The sequence below is a fragment of the Camellia sinensis genome, unplaced genomic scaffold, assembly GCF_055761805.1.
Source record: "Camellia sinensis isolate YWXY unplaced genomic scaffold, ASM5576180v1 Unanchor6, whole genome shotgun sequence".
Lineage (NCBI taxonomy): Eukaryota > Viridiplantae > Streptophyta > Magnoliopsida > Ericales > Theaceae > Camellia > Camellia sinensis.
In genome coordinates, this window is record NW_028129474.1 from 12,661,227 (window position 1) to 12,676,709 (window position 15,483).

The 15,483-nt window shown below is 36.3% G+C and overlaps 1 protein-coding gene across 5 annotated transcripts; it reads right to left on the reverse strand.

The window, feature by feature from the left end:
• Positions 1-35: 35 nt before the first annotated feature.
• Positions 36-12,752, reverse strand: LOC114256986 (NEFA-interacting nuclear protein). Of its 5 annotated transcripts, none has more exons than XM_082912818.1 (7): positions 12,359-12,752; positions 12,136-12,210; positions 8,553-8,610; positions 8,026-8,081; positions 5,016-5,078; positions 2,933-3,001; positions 36-398 (listed from the first exon to the last, which is right to left on the reverse strand). In XM_082912818.1, exons 1-7 carry the CDS (start codon positions 12,428-12,430, stop codon positions 141-143), a joined length of 651 nt encoding a protein of 216 aa, XP_082768944.1. In that variant the 5' UTR covers positions 12,431-12,752; the 3' UTR covers positions 36-140. The 5 variants fall into 5 exon arrangements, with proteins under 5 accessions (XP_082768944.1, XP_082768946.1, XP_082768948.1 ...); XM_082912820.1 differs by having other exon boundaries at positions 36-474; XM_082912822.1 differs by having other exon boundaries at positions 36-758.
• Between the last annotated feature and the right edge of the window lie 2,731 nt (positions 12,753-15,483).

Below are 15,483 nucleotides of genomic sequence, written 5' to 3' on the forward strand. Positions count from 1 at the left end.
AAGAGCCAAAACAAACTGTGTGGAATCAGACAAGATAAGCAAAAATGCAATGTAATCATCACGATTAGTTACTTACAAAAACGTTTTGCGTACTCCTGGGTATATAACAATGAGTTACTTCCAAAATACAGCTGAGAAGCCTAGTCATCATCATCACTTTCAACGCTGTATGAAACTAAAGCATTATTACCTATAACATGAGACTGACCACAACCATCATTAGGTATTTTTACCAAGTTCAAAGGTTTTTCTGGATCAACATGAGGTGGTTTTACCACATCCAAAGATTCTTCCAGCTTTGCCATATCCGTCTTGGCCTTCTTTGCTTGTGGCTTGACTTTTATAATCATACTCGATGGACGAGCTGGCGGATTCTTCCTCCCAATTAATTTTTGCTCCTGCAAATGGAACTTTGAGAACCTAATGCTACACCAACATTTCTAAGAAAGAAATGTTCACCCTTATGAAATAGTTCTGCAGAAAATTCATCATTTTCAAAATTAAAAGCCAACTTTATCTTTGTTTTGTTTTACATGAATGACCCCGTTCAACTGCATCATTTTATACAATTTTGCATAGCTTTTTTATTTGAATAGCATTATTCTACCAAGAAAAGATAGCCCCAAGCTCCCTCTCCCAAGCATAAATAAATAAATAAAACCAAATATCCCATACAATACTGCACAGACACCATGGCAATCCTCAAAACTCTTATGTCCAAGTGCATGTCTAATAACCCCACTTTGATTAAATCAAGTCTACAAAAACCACATCAAGAAACTAATAAGTTCCTTCTCTTTCATTGAGTGTAAATATCTGCACATTCCAGTCATACCAAAAAAAAATAAAGGGAAATTACTACACACAAAAAAGAAACCAAAACAAAAGAAAGTTTTAACGATCGTAACAAATTAAACCCTGCATTTTGAATTTCTTCAATATAAATCCTTCTGTTTCAACATCTCAATTTAGACTATCCATCAATTTCCATTTAAAAAAGCAAATGGAGAAAAAAAAAAATTGCAAGATGTGGCAATATCTCATTCGCTCATTCAATTTTATATTAATCTAACTTTATCTTACCCACACCTAATTACAACTACTCTTATAACACTTCTTAAACCTTATCCTAGACATCGTTACACTTGATTTGTCATTCTCTCTCCCTTCACCTTACCTTTTCCACTGTACTTCGTTTTTCCCACATTGTTTTTCCTTTTCCCTTCCTCGAACCCTTCCCACCACCACCCCACTTCCCTTTCCCCGCACCATCCCTCTTTCTTTCACAACATCGCCTCTTATCTCTTTTCCCCTTCCACTGCTTCCTCCCATTTCCCTTCTCATTTCCACTTCCTTCTACTGTCCACGAAATTGAACATGAAGAAAATAGATCATGAAAATCCACCAACGACGACCCAGATTCTGTATATCCCCCGCCTCCCTTTCTACAAATTGACAATCATGGAAATCTGGAATTTTTGTTTATTTTTATTGATTACTTCGATTTCAAATGCAAGGGTGGACCCAGGTGTGTGTCTAGCAGTGGAGGCATTGTGGAGGGGAAAGGGTGGAACTGGGTTTGCTGGGGGTGGACTTAGGTGTACTGCTAGCACCATAAGACTTGGACACTTAGGTTGGCATGCGGTGGCACCTTGCACCTATGTCAACCGTCCAAGTCAGGCATGAGGAACACATGCCCAAGTCAAGGTAACAATGTGGCAGTGGCAACACCACAAGACTAAAAGACAAGTGATGCTTCATGTGGGCAAATGCAAGGCTAGACCCGAATGCTGCTGGCAGCATGAACTTGTTGGGTCAGACAGATCAGTGGGCTTGACACTTAGTGGCAAACCAAGACTCACAAATTCGTGGGTCAAACTCAGGAGGGTTCAAAGGCTGACATGGATGGTAGTTCATGGCAGTTATGTTGGCATGATGCAAGGCTGACAGCCATGACGGTTATCGGCAGTTATGCTTGCAAGGAGCCATGACAAACAAGGTTGAAATTTAGGATCTGGTCCAAGACAGTCCTGGCAGTTACCAGCAATTACTTTCTGCAGCAGCCTTTGTTGGTTTGAATTTACCCTAGCAGTTGGGAGTGTCAACTGCTCATAATTGATTTGTAAATGCCTTTAAAATGCTAAGGCATTGAGAGTTTCAGGCAGAGAGTTTTATCTATACGAATGCTCTTGTATCCTTATATTATCTGGTGGTAATAAAGGTTGAGAACGGTTCCTGTAATGTGTTTTTGTATGCTTGTTTGTTTACAAACCTCATTGTGAGTAATTCGTGCATGTTTGGCTGAGACAAAGTACAGTAACTTAGTGCCATTACAAGCTGAAAATTTAACTCGAAAATTGACCCTGTAACATGTACCAAGGTGGAAGTGGGAGGGCGGAGAGGTTCTGTGGCTTTGACGATGGTGGAACGTGGGGAAGGGTGGCAGGTGGGTTGAGGTTCAAATGGTGGAGGAGTGAAGATTTATGTCGGGAAGGTCTGAATTGGCGTTGATTGGGGCTCAATTGAATCTCTAGATTTCATTCACAATAGGGTTTAATTTGTCACAAGCGTTAAAAATAAAAAATAAAAAGTCATGCGACAGTTGCATCACTACACATTATTCTTGCCAATCGTATGATGTGATTGATTATATTATGATGGAAAAAACTGGTTGTCTAGGAGTCAAGAACAGATGAACCATTGACTTCCAAGTTCCAACACCAATTTAGTCGTGGACTCCAATGAAATAATCTTAAACAAGGAAGATCCAAGATGCTCTAATCAAATCATCGTACCACCACCTGTTACTGTGTCATTCCTTATATGTTAATAATGAGTGCACACAGGTAAAAGAATACTTGTAAATAGCAGATGCATCTTACCAAGAAAAAAAAAACATAAACAGTACAAATTGACAGCCAAGGCAACTAACCTGGACCTTAGGAACAGGGGGTGCTTCCTTAAGCTCATGTACAATAGTAGACTGTGATGCTACTGCTGCCTGAGAAGAAACCACAATAATAGACTGAGTTGAGCAATTGAACAAGTAATAGAATAGATTATGACCTATATTCAACACAAGTACACAATTTCATATACCTAATAGCACAAAATTCAACATGAAGCTTTAGCAATTCCATGGTTGGCTGCTATATACATCATGTAGTTGTAGAGTCATATAACGTGCAGAATTATTGTTTCTTGAAAACCCAAACACGATTTGTCTCAACATAGGTGTTTGTACCCATTTTGGTGAAATTCCATGTGGCAAAGGAGGATGGCGTGCCAGAAACATGGCATGACAGTAGCGGTGCAGGAATGACAGGTCAAAATGCTGAGGTGGCAAGGATTAATTCCATTCATTTTATTTTATTTAATGGGTAAAATATTAGTTGGTCTCATTCCTAGAAAATAGGAAGAGGTTGAGGCCCACATCCTAACAAAGTGCTGGGAGTTATGCCACGATCCCGATTATTTGCTAAGTCAATGCACATGTGGAGTATAAATAGGGATTTAGTGGGCCACGTAGTAGCCACCTAATAAGTAAGCCTGCATATATAGCTGTTAGTGGGAAAGTGGTTGCAAAACTTGGGCTCCAAACAAAGAAATATGGACACTTGGCACAATCTGAAGCAGGCACATTCTGGCAGTTGGAGCAGAAACAGAAGGCAGTTTCTAGCTGTTTTCCACTATAAAAGGGCTTTGTGGCCAGCATTTGAAGGGGTCTACCACCAAACAACTCAAGGCCAGCTCTTGCATAATTTCAACTTATTTTCAACAATTTCCAACAAGTTGTTCTACTTAGATTGCTTAATTCGTGCAATTAAGAATCTTTTCCTTAAGTATTTCACTTTACTCCAGTTGTACTTCATTACCAATCAATGCAAGTTCAATCTCTTTTCATTTTGCACTCATCCATTGAATATTTGTTTATTTTTCTACACCTAGCAAAATTAGTAAAGTCCTCTTTATTGAGGCAAGATCCGTACCAGTGGCTCATCCTCTTGGTCACACACAGTCTAAATTCCTGAGTTAGGAGTCAGAAACCAACAACTTGGACTAGGTTCACAAGTCCTGTCATGCCCACAATCATCACACATCACCACCTACGTGTTCGCTCTTTTTTGAGGTGCAAACAATAGGGTAATGAAAGAAAATTCCCAAACAAAGAAAAATTAACAATTCTTGCAATATGTAGGAACCTCATGATTGAATGTCATGGTGCTTTTAGCAATTTTTCCATTTTACCAAAGATTTCCAGTCAGACTCTGCTTCATTGCTCTTGTCTGGCTAGAGGCAATTTGGCTGAAATAGCCAATAAAGACAAAATGCGATAAAGTAAACAATAAAACAAAATGTCGCATCCAACCCATAATCATTTCACGTTTTCTCTCACAACCATCAAATCAACTATCCAAAAAAAAAAATCATCCCAAACACAACTTTTTTAGCCAAGCTAAAAAAGCCAAAAAGCTAAATAGCCAACTAAAATAGTCTATTCCCAAACAGGGCCACTGAAGTTTGCACCAACTTGAATTAAAAAATACAAGCTCCGCTTCAATAAGTTAATTCCCAGTTTATGATGGCCAAGCTTGAAAATCAAATTTAAAATGTTTTCCATGCTAATTCTGGATTGAAAAAAGTTATTGAAAAGGAATAGTAAGCAATGAGTGGAAAACAAAGACTCCATGATACATAAGTTATTAACAAGATACATAAGGCGCTTTGGCTATTTCAGTTAATAGGCAGGATCATATGATTACCTCCTCGCACTATTTATATTATTTTTATCCTAATTATGCAAACATGTCAATCTCACAAATCTCTGATAAAGCAAATGCTTACACTGCCAACCTTTGATTCTATGTTCATAAGATAATCTCAAGACGGCAACATGAATTTCAACTTATTACTCTCTTGTTATATGAGAGAACATAACCAAACTACATCACAAATAATCCTGATATGAGTTCATCAAAAGGAAAAAGAAAGTGAGCTAATGATAATAAACGTACTTGGAAAATCTGCAGTTGCTGAGCTTCTTCATCTGCCATTTGTTGTTCATATTCTCTCCTTGACTAAATGAACAAACAAAACTTCAGAGAAAAAAGAAAAATAGAGAAAAAAAGGCTCCAATGCCTCTAGAGAATGAAAATGCCACATTGATTCAAATTTTGAAACCCTAACAGAACTCAACTAGCATGTGTAAGAATACAATAATCCCTTTTCTTTTCTTTTTTTCTTGAACTTCAAAGACTACTCCAATTTCTAAGATTTGCAAATATCCTCTTTAGAACAGTCTAAGCAAGAAATTTATTAAAACCCACAAATGTTAGAAGGAAATGAACACTTGAGACCTTAAAAAAATAAGACCCAAATTCTTTTCAGTTTTAAAACCAGTAGATCATTCTATAGCCCCTATAAAGAAGGTCATTTATCACACATATCTCACAGTATGCATATTCTCTAGTCGAATCTGACAATTTATCTTGTGCCATTTTAAATAACATTCACAGTTTTATGTAGGTAAGAATAGTCAAGCACAGTCTGTGGCAATAGAAATTATATATGATCAAAATACACGTCCTACCTTCGTAATAATGTTAAAGAACTTAAACAATCCTGTAAAAATAACTTTTCAATGAACCCCAACACCACAAGTCATGTGCCACCGCCTGGCATGGTTCTTATTAATCATTAATCTGAACTGTAACATGATACAGGTCAATCTTTTGTCTCTCAATTGATGTGTCAAAACATTCACCGTGAAACATAGCCATATCATATGGCCAACTTTATCATCATAAGAAAGTGATATTTACATACCTACACATGATATCTCATTTTTTAATTTAAATAAATAAATAAAATACAAAATTTACTCCAAGATACATAATAAAGTAACTACTTTCTCAATCAATTTATCTTTATGACTGGCAATATGTTGATTCTCCAGGTTGCCCAAGTATAATAAACATTTTGATCATCAGTGCCCAAACATCAATGTTTTTTTCCCTAAACATGCAGAGACATAACTGTGTTGTAATGTCCAGAATTTTGAGATCTGTCATGTCTTCCATCTTCTGCCATTTTGGGACATGGCATCAGCTATGTCCAGATAACTATTCAAGTAACATTGATAAAGGGTTCACCAATAGAGACCTATGACCTTAGTTTTCTCAATGCTGGCATGGTGTCATAGGTTGCCTTGCAAGGTCAACTCCGTGACATTTCGCATGTGGTTGTGTGACCATCTGAGTGCTCAAGAGTGGCCCTTGGAAGTGCCAAGGTGATGGGCATCGAGATTCCAAGTCGGTGGTTCGGTGCCTCAACGTGGCCACAAGCAGCCCATGGCATAAATGCCACCAAGCAGCTAGCAGCGTGCCCAAGCAACCGAGGCCACACGCAGGCCGCCTGCCATGCCATGCCATGCCACTCGCAGCCCAGGTCGCGGCCCAGCAGCACCAGCCAACCTTGCAGATTTTTGGTGCGTCGTTTGAGGGTCAAAATGAAGGAGTTTTGGGCTGAAATTTTAATTGGAAAGAGGTCTTGGGGGAAGTATTTTCCCGACCAAGTTTCGTGATTTTTCTCAATTTATGAAATTTTTGAAAATTCATTATGACTCCTCAAGTATAGGGCATGTTTCCTCTTGCTAGTTGACAAAAGGCTTTAAAAGGATATATAAGGGGGTGAGGTGTGCTTCCTATCTGCCTCCCCTCCCAAACTGGGCTTGAAGTGAGCAATCTTGGGGCAACTCAAGGGCGGACTTTAGGCATCCAAAGGGGTGTCTATGGTCTCCACGTAGATTTGGGAGCCCTGTGGACGGTGCAAAAATGTAAGCACTGCGTGTGCCTCTCGGGCGCAAGGTTTGGGATGTGCTTTCCATTATGCCACGCACTATGGCATCTTGGGGGTCGTTCTAGACCGAATGGGCTATCGAGGCACCACTAAAGGCCTCGTGTGCTAACTCAAGTGCATGGTTTGGGTTCAACCTTGCACATGGGGATCCCGTGACTTAAGCTAAAAGGTTGGAAGGCAACACCACACATGTGGGCTATCGAATGAAAGCATCAAACTATGCATTGACAAAATCCATTAAGGGATGACATTATGCTACAAGCGATCTATGGATTGAGACATTGCCTTACTCGAGCGGCTCGTTGATGCAACGCTAACGTGTGCAATGGCCTTAGGCGGAATCTAGCACATGTGTTGGTACGAGGCCTATGTCGTGGGCAATTTCTTGACCCATCTTGTGAGTTATGCATGACCATGTGACTATCTGATATGCATCGATTAAGGCATGCTTGACCCTATGACACTTCAAGATGCTATCAAAGACCTAACATGCTATGTGGGCTTGTTAGCTAAGTCAAGGGCTTTCGCTAGCACATTGTTGTGTGGCTAGGTGCCTTGATGACATGATCCTAAGTTGGGCGAGCACCTTGCGTGAGATAAGCTTGGCGCTATGAAGCGACTTGTGCCGTGCTTGGTGCACTTGAGGTGTCAGGCCTACTTGTGGCATCCGAGTAAAGACGGAGCTTCTTTGTGGAATTGTTCTGCTTGACAAAGCATTGAGCCCTAATGTCCAAATGGATGAGATCATTAACACTCAATTTGTCAATGAGCAATGGCGCGCTTAAACTTGGTGGAGTTTGAGCGCCACACTGGCGAAAAATTGTTCCACTACGCCTCTAAAGAAGTCGGCCCGTTACACATGGCCAGGCAATATATAGCTTAGAAACATAATCTCACCATGTCTAGTTTAAATAACAGAGACAATTATATATGTTTTTTTCAAAACATGCACAGAAATAGCTCTACTGTGATGTCTAGCAGGGACTTGTCATGTCTGCCATCTTGTATCAGGGACTCCAAGTTGGCAGATGAAACTACGTGCATCCATAAAACTTTTCAAATAAAATTGAAAGGAAAAAAAAGTTTCACCAATACAGATTTTTCAACCTTAGTTTCTCAGTGCTGGCATAGCCAGGCAAATCTTATAGCATGGAATCATAGTCTTACCATCTCTAGTTTATCGAGAAACTCAGTCTCGTCTTCATCCAAAGCTTTGGGTGGTCCTGCAATCAAAGAAATCATTAAAACCTTAGTTCTTCTTTAGTGCTCACTGAAACACAGCAACCAATGCAAAACCACACTCTTTGACTCATTATAAGAAAGACACGCCACTCATCTACAAACCTTACAATGAGTTGTCTAGGTGCATGACCTATTTATCATATACACTTTAACAAACAATATCATCTAAACACTGGAAAACATGTGAACAGAAGGGAGAACATGTGAATCTTAAGATTATCAAAATCACATACCATAAAAAGAAATAAATAAAATAAAAATTAAAAAAAATAAAAAACCCAAATGATTAAATTGTGCAAAAGTCCTTACCAATAACCTCTTTTTAATATTTCAGTGTGATGTCATATTAAAGTTTAAGAACTGACGTGGTTATTAGTACCTACTTCAACAACTGCAGCCCAAATCAACTTGGAAGAAAAAGATCTTAGCTAGAAATAGACTTCAGCACTTACTATGCTTGAACCGCTCATTGAATTCTACATCTCTCTTGTCCTTGTTCTCCTTTAAGATCTGCATTTAAGAAAAGAATATCTCTAGGAAAATACATTGGGAATGTTTGCTACCATAAATGATAGAAGTCAAAATTCCAAGAGATTGATTGTTTTTCAAAAATTATTAACCCAATGATGGTGAGCATGGAATGAAGAAAAAGAGTAAATCTAGAAATCCACATGGCGCATATTAGGCCATCGTGAATTGAAGTTTTGGAAAAATTTGTAGTAAGTTTTAGTATTAAGGGTATTATGCTAATTTCAATATTCGCTAGACATTAATAGTCATAGTCCAAAATCTATCTTGTGGGTCAAGTAATGTTATTAAAGTTTTATTTGGGTCCTAGTTGGTCTAGAATATTGGTATTTACGAAATATTCTTAGTTTCTAAATTTGAATCATAGTCATTATAGAAAAAGGAGTCTTTAACCCATATGTATAATCTCAATGATTCAATAAAACAATCAATATTATGAGAATTTGAAATTGTGTTTGTGTGTGATTGGCCTAACCCTTCTCTCTCTTCTTTTTCTCCTTTTCTTTGCACACATACCCAAGTTACTATTCTCGGGTTACTGTTCACAGCCCTCAAAAATTGCACTTTTCAAACCAAAAACCGTGTGCAATCACCCCCAAAAATAACCATAAATCCTTCTCCTACCTATTAGTCTTCAATTTAATCATCAAAATCCTAAATTATTCACTATTTGGACCCTTAAATAGCCTCAGTTTAAAAATCCAACAAACTATCCTACATCACCTAATCAATAAGAAATAAAGACTTAGCCAAGCCAAGTCCAGTACTTTAACGTCAATTCATTTAAGCTCTTCCCAGCAACAACAAAATCAGCAAAATGCAAAAGAAAAAATACATGGAAAGCAAGGAAATTTAAACCTGAACAATTTATTCTTAAAAAAATAATACATCAATGCATATGTTACAATCCAAAGGTGACAACATTAAGTTAATGAACATTATTGAGAGAATCATACAGATATGCAGCAGTTTTAATATATTAGACTTTTCTATGCAACCTAAACAAGAATCCATCGCATATTTAGATTCACATTATGATGAAGAATATAAAATAGTGTTCACTCACAATAAGCAAATGGGACTCTAATTTTTGGCCATGACAATAATTTCCAGTTTCAACCAAGACACTGTCCCTACTATCCCTCATGAATTCAATCAATGTTGGCAATGGAAAACATAAAAATCTCCATATCAACCTTTGATTACATGTAAAATATCTAGCAAAGCAATGATTACGCAAAATGGTGCCAATATATAGTTTCTTTCACAGTTTTTTCCCTTTGGGTTAAGTGCATTTTCTTCTTTTCTTTTCTTTTCTTTTTTTTTATACAGGGGTGGAGAATGTTTAAGTAACCATTCTTTCAATTTGTTGCCAATACCTAAAGTTCGTTCAAGCTGTGGAGTTATGTCCTCCTTTAACAGGACACAAACCATTCGAAAAATTTAAAAATAAAATGGGGCATTGAAAGACCCAGAAAGCACGTACACTTCTTCCAGACCTATGTATCTATGTCAGACGTGTCGGAATTTTGGACACATTTGGGATATGAGCACTTCTAAGATACGGTCATGTTTAGGACACGTGCTGAACACATGAAAAAAGTGTCCAAAATTATTTTAGAATTATGGACATGTAGCTAAGGACACATTCTAGACACGTTGAGAGACACTTTACAAACACACTCCGAACATTCATGACACTTTTTTATAATAAAAATAAATAGATTAAATTAAACAAATATTCAAAAAGAAAAGAAATTAGAAGAATAAGCTACCACCTAACAGCCATTAGATTTAAAATTATACAAATAAATAAAAATTATAATAAAATATTAAGATCCGGGAAGGAGAAAGAGAGGAAACTATAAATCTTATCTCTCATGTCCATGATATTTCGTGTAGTTGTTGGATAATTTTTGGATAGCCAATTTTTTGGCAATAATATGTATCAAATGATGGAATTAGAAAAAAATTTAATATTGAAAAAGAGATCTATGGAATTTTAAATGACAATTAAATTAAAAAAATGGCGTTGATGCTTTGTTCTCGATTTTTTTTTTTTTATATATCTTAATCATATAGTTGTGATTTGGGTTACTTTTTCCTAACTAAAAAAGTTGTTGGTTCTTTATATGAATTTATAATATATACGATATATATTTTTATTGTGTCTCCTTAACATGTCAGTGTCCTAAGTTTTAGAGAAATGTCGTGTTTGCATGTCCTTGTCATGTCATGTAGTCCTAACTTTTAGGTTGGGTTTGGATCATGATTTGGACTTTGGATAGGGATTTGGAAAGGGGAAGGGGAAGAGGAAGAGGAAAAAAAGTAAGAAAAAAAAACTTATATTTCATTCACATCGCTCTCACCTTTTCCCATTTTCCTTTTCCTTTTCCTTTCTCTTTCTGAATCTCTATCCAAACCCATGATCTACACACAGTTTTAGAGAAATGTCATGTCTACGTGTCCCTATCCCGTGTTTGTGTCTGTGTCCCTTCATCAATCAATAATATATTATAAAGCGAACACCCAATTTGGTGAACACTTTTTTGAAGCTATGTGATAATCTATACTATTATTAAATGAAAGCCTAAATTGATTTAGTGAGACTTTCTTTTCCTTATACCATGTGGTAACTTTATATATGCCAAAATAATAATAAAAAATTATTATACAAAGCATAAGCAAGTTTTGAACCCAAAACCTTGGGTTTTATTAAGAACATACTTATCACTTAACTAACATACATATTATGATATTAAGTTCTTTATTATTTGTCTTTATTGTTAGTATATTATAAAGTAAACACCCAATTTAGTGAACACGTTTTTGAAGCTATGTAATGCTTTTTTGAGCTTTCAAATTTATCCAATAACTCGGATAAATATATATATATATATATGTAACCAATACAGATTGGTTAGAGTGTTAATTCAAAGTCTCTTTAACCACTGAATAAGAATTTCACATTGGAGGAAGTTCACGATTCATCTATCAGGTTCAGCATCTTTGCACCCCTCTTCTGCTAAAACTATTTTAAGACTTGCATCGCTTTAGCCATGAAGCAAGAGATCTCACAAATCAAAATCTGTTTGTCTTCTTCTTTCTTATTTTTATTTTTGAAATGATGTCAGTGTGAGTTAGAAGAAGTGATTGTTTTAATAGTTTCACACTTGCAGGCTAGAAATTTTATTAGATCTACGTTAATTTTTATGCGAGGTTTTGAATGATTGATGGATCTACATTGATATTACACCAGCATATCTCCCTCTAATCAACATCTAATCTAATATTAAGGACACCAAGCGACTAGTCCGTCAACATTTTGTTACGAACCGAGGCATTTTGAAGAGAGGGACAATCTGGCGACCTTTAAGGTTTTAGATAAATGGTCCAAGAACTAGAAAACCAAATTTTACTTTCAGATTAAGATGGGGAAAAAGAATTGGGAATTTTTTATTTGTATTTTTTTTAAGTAAGAAAAATAAGAGGAGGAGAAGGAGGAACCTCATAGAGAGATCTATCCCTCTGGGCAGTACCATCATCAACTCGGGCACCCCGCGTCCTCCTGGCATCAGCCAACTGCCACAAAAACAAAAACAAGAGGAATAAAAAACAAGGCAATGCATATATTACAATAATGGACTTACCGAGTTATCGTTTCCCATTCTAGGGTTTTTTTTTTTTTTTTTTTTTTTGGGGGGGGGGGGGGGGGGGGGGGGGGTTGTACCTGTTCCTCGGATACGAAATTCATCAACCTTGTTGGAGGAGGAGGAGGAGGAAGAAAATCGTCATCAGCCATCGCTAGCTGCACTCCGAGATGTGGTGTTGATGGTGGCGGCTCCGCAAAGGCACCCGTAATTCTTTGCAGACAAAACAAGACGCCAGATAACGATAGGCCGTTCAAAAATCCGATCAAATCGATAATCTAGATAGAATTGGACAGAATCGTACGGTTTAGTTCGATTTGTTAAGGATCGATCCGATTTCGATTTAAGAAATATTAAGGCTCTGCTTGGAAATATTTTCAAATGTTGATTCTACTCCCATATTTTGTAACACCATATTTGGATAGAGCTTTCGAACTAGTTTTTTTAGCAAAATCCTACACAAAACTAAGGCGCAATTTTTTATTTTTTTTTTTTTTTTTTTTTTAAATTTGGCCTGATCGGTAGTTCCGTTGGTTGATTGGAAGGCTATGTTTGTTTAGACAGACTGGATTAGTATTCTCATGACTAATAGTTCTTGGATTACGAATCCGTTGGATTATGAGGGTGTTTGGGAAGAAAAAAAATAGCTCAATTTAGGCTAAAATTTACAAAAAGACAAAATAGGCTAAAATAGCTAATAAGACAAAATATCATATCAAACCCATAATCATTTCACTTTTTCTCTCACAAATATCACATCCAACCACAAAAAAATCCAATCATCTTCCCAAACACAAAAATTTTAGCCTACTAAAATAGCCAAAAACTAAAATAGCCTACTAAAATAGCCACTTCCCAAACGAGGCCTATGTATTCTATCTTAACTAATAGTCAAGTTTAAAATAATTAGTCCGTACTTCAATTGTTTAACCAAATATCGGATTAATAATTTTATTGAACTATTAGTCCAATCCCAAGCTCATGTCCACCCAAACAAACATGGCCGAACAGTATAATTTTTTTTTTAATTGATATGTTAATTTTTGTATATTCGAAAAAAATATTTTCTGAATTTTTTAAATTTGTTTATGTGCTTTAATAGAATTTTAAGTTCTATGTTTGGTTATGAGTTGTAAGAACATCTCCACCGGTTAATCAAATTTTTCACCAAATTTGAGTAAAAAAAAGCTAATTTTCCCAATTTGATATACCTTGCTCCAACGGTGCATCAAAAGGGAAGGGTCGACCGGTAAGAGTATTTTTTTTTTTTTTACCTGTTTGAACCTTTGTTGACCGGTTTGAACCCACTATTTGAAAGGAAACCAGCCGGCCGGTTGGTCTTCTCCACCGGCCATGCACATTAATTTGGTGAAACCTGTATTCTGTTCTTAGTTTGATAATTTTTTTATTCAATTCTCATTTTGATACCAATTTGGTGAAACCGTTAGAGCTCCAAAAAGTATATTTTTCACCAAATTTCAAATTTGATGCCAGGTTTGCTGAACCGTTAGAGATGGTCTAAGTTTTTGTATCAAATATCAAATGTCACATCAAAAATTTCTCACTCAATTCAAAACTCTTTTTAAAACTATTTTCAAACTCTTTCACCAAACAAATTTTCCACACTCAAATCATAATTCCAAAATTCACAAACTCAAAATACGTTCATACTCTCAAATCATAATTAGAAAGCTCTACCAAACGCAACCTAAGACTTTCTTTAGCTTGTTTTGAGAAGTTGGCTTTTAGTCTTTTTTTTTTTTTTTATTTGTAGTAAAAGTTAAAAGTTAGCTTTTTTGAATTTTTTTTCATTTGGGGAGTTGGTTTTTAGCCAATGGTGAAATTACAATTCTACCCCTCATGGGTTAAAATGTGTTACAGGGGTGAAATTATAAATATTTTAAACTAAATGGGGGTAGTTTGGTCATTTTATTATGATATGACATCGTAAACAAATATTAATAAAAAAAGTCAAAATCCACTTTTTATCAACTTCTCAAATCATTTGTCTAAAAAAGCCAAAAGCTTGGTTAAAAGTCAAAAAGTCACTTTTTATTATCTTTCCAAAATAGACATTTGTCATAACTTAAAAAAAGTTAAAAAGTCACTATCTTATTTAAGTTACATTATCTTATTCATATCCCTTCTCTATCACATCACTTCAAACCCGACTCATACTTAATATATATTTCATAAAAAGTTAAAAAATACATTTATTTAGATCATCCCAAACTATCCCTAAGAATTGTAAAAACGGTTCGGTTAATAGATTTTATGAAAAAATCATGATTCCAATCCCCTGTGGTTTACTTAAAAAATACAGAACTCCCTTATAGTTTCATTTGTGACACTTCAACCCCTAGACTTTATACCATGTTGTAATTTTTTACGGACGTAATAGAAGTGTATAAAACAACGTCGTTTTGTGCACCGCCGGATAAAAAATAAAATAATAAAAAAAAGAGGAAAAAATAGGAAAGGAAGATAGAGAGAGAGAGATTGCAATCAAACCCAGTTCTTTCTCAGCTCAACAATGGCTTGTCTACAATGGCTTCAAGGGTTTTACCAACAACAACAACAACAACAACATAAGCCTAAACGGTGTTGCAGAGATCCACAACAATGGTTTCCTCCAACCTTGGCATCGATATCATTGGCATGATCTCCAATGATTCGGTGAGCGCTAGGTATTATGTACAAGGCAATTCGACAATGTAATCAATCAATCTCAAGAGGGGGAACATGAGTCAGGCATGGATCGACTACGATTTTGCCAAAAACGAATTGAATGTCTCGCTTTCACTCTCTTCGACAAAACCCAGTTCTTCAATTTTGACATTTCAGATCGATCTGTCTCCGATTTTCAAAGACACCATGTATGTAGGCTTCTCTGCTTCAATAGGTCTGCTAGCGAGCTATCATTATATACAAGGTTGGAACTTCAACATGAGTGGACAAGCTCAATCTCTCGATTTATCTTCTCTACTCTCTCTTCCTGGACCCAAACAGAGCTGCACGGCCTTTGTTTGCAGTTGTCTGAATTGCAGTTTGGTTATCAACTATAAATAATTGGACCCTGTATGTACAACTTGATATAGCATACATACAAGTGAAATTCCGTAGGAAAGAAAAAAACACACTTGCACACCAACTAAACAAAGAGAAGAAGAAGAAGAAGAAGAATGGCAATAAAGAATCCATGATG

Coding starts and splice junctions, on each gene's coding strand:
- LOC114256986 (XM_082912818.1), bottom strand. CDS start 12,430: ATGGCTGATGACGATTTTCTTCCTCCTCCTCCTCCTCCAACAAGGTTG. Junction 8,082..8,552: donor CAATGAGCGGTTCAAGCATA/GTAAGTGCTGAA, acceptor CTTTGATTGCAG/GACCACCCAAAGCTTTGGAT. Junction 3,002..5,015: donor AGCAACTGCAGATTTTCCAA/GTACGTTTATTA, acceptor GTTTCTTCTCAG/GCAGCAGTAGCATCACAGTC.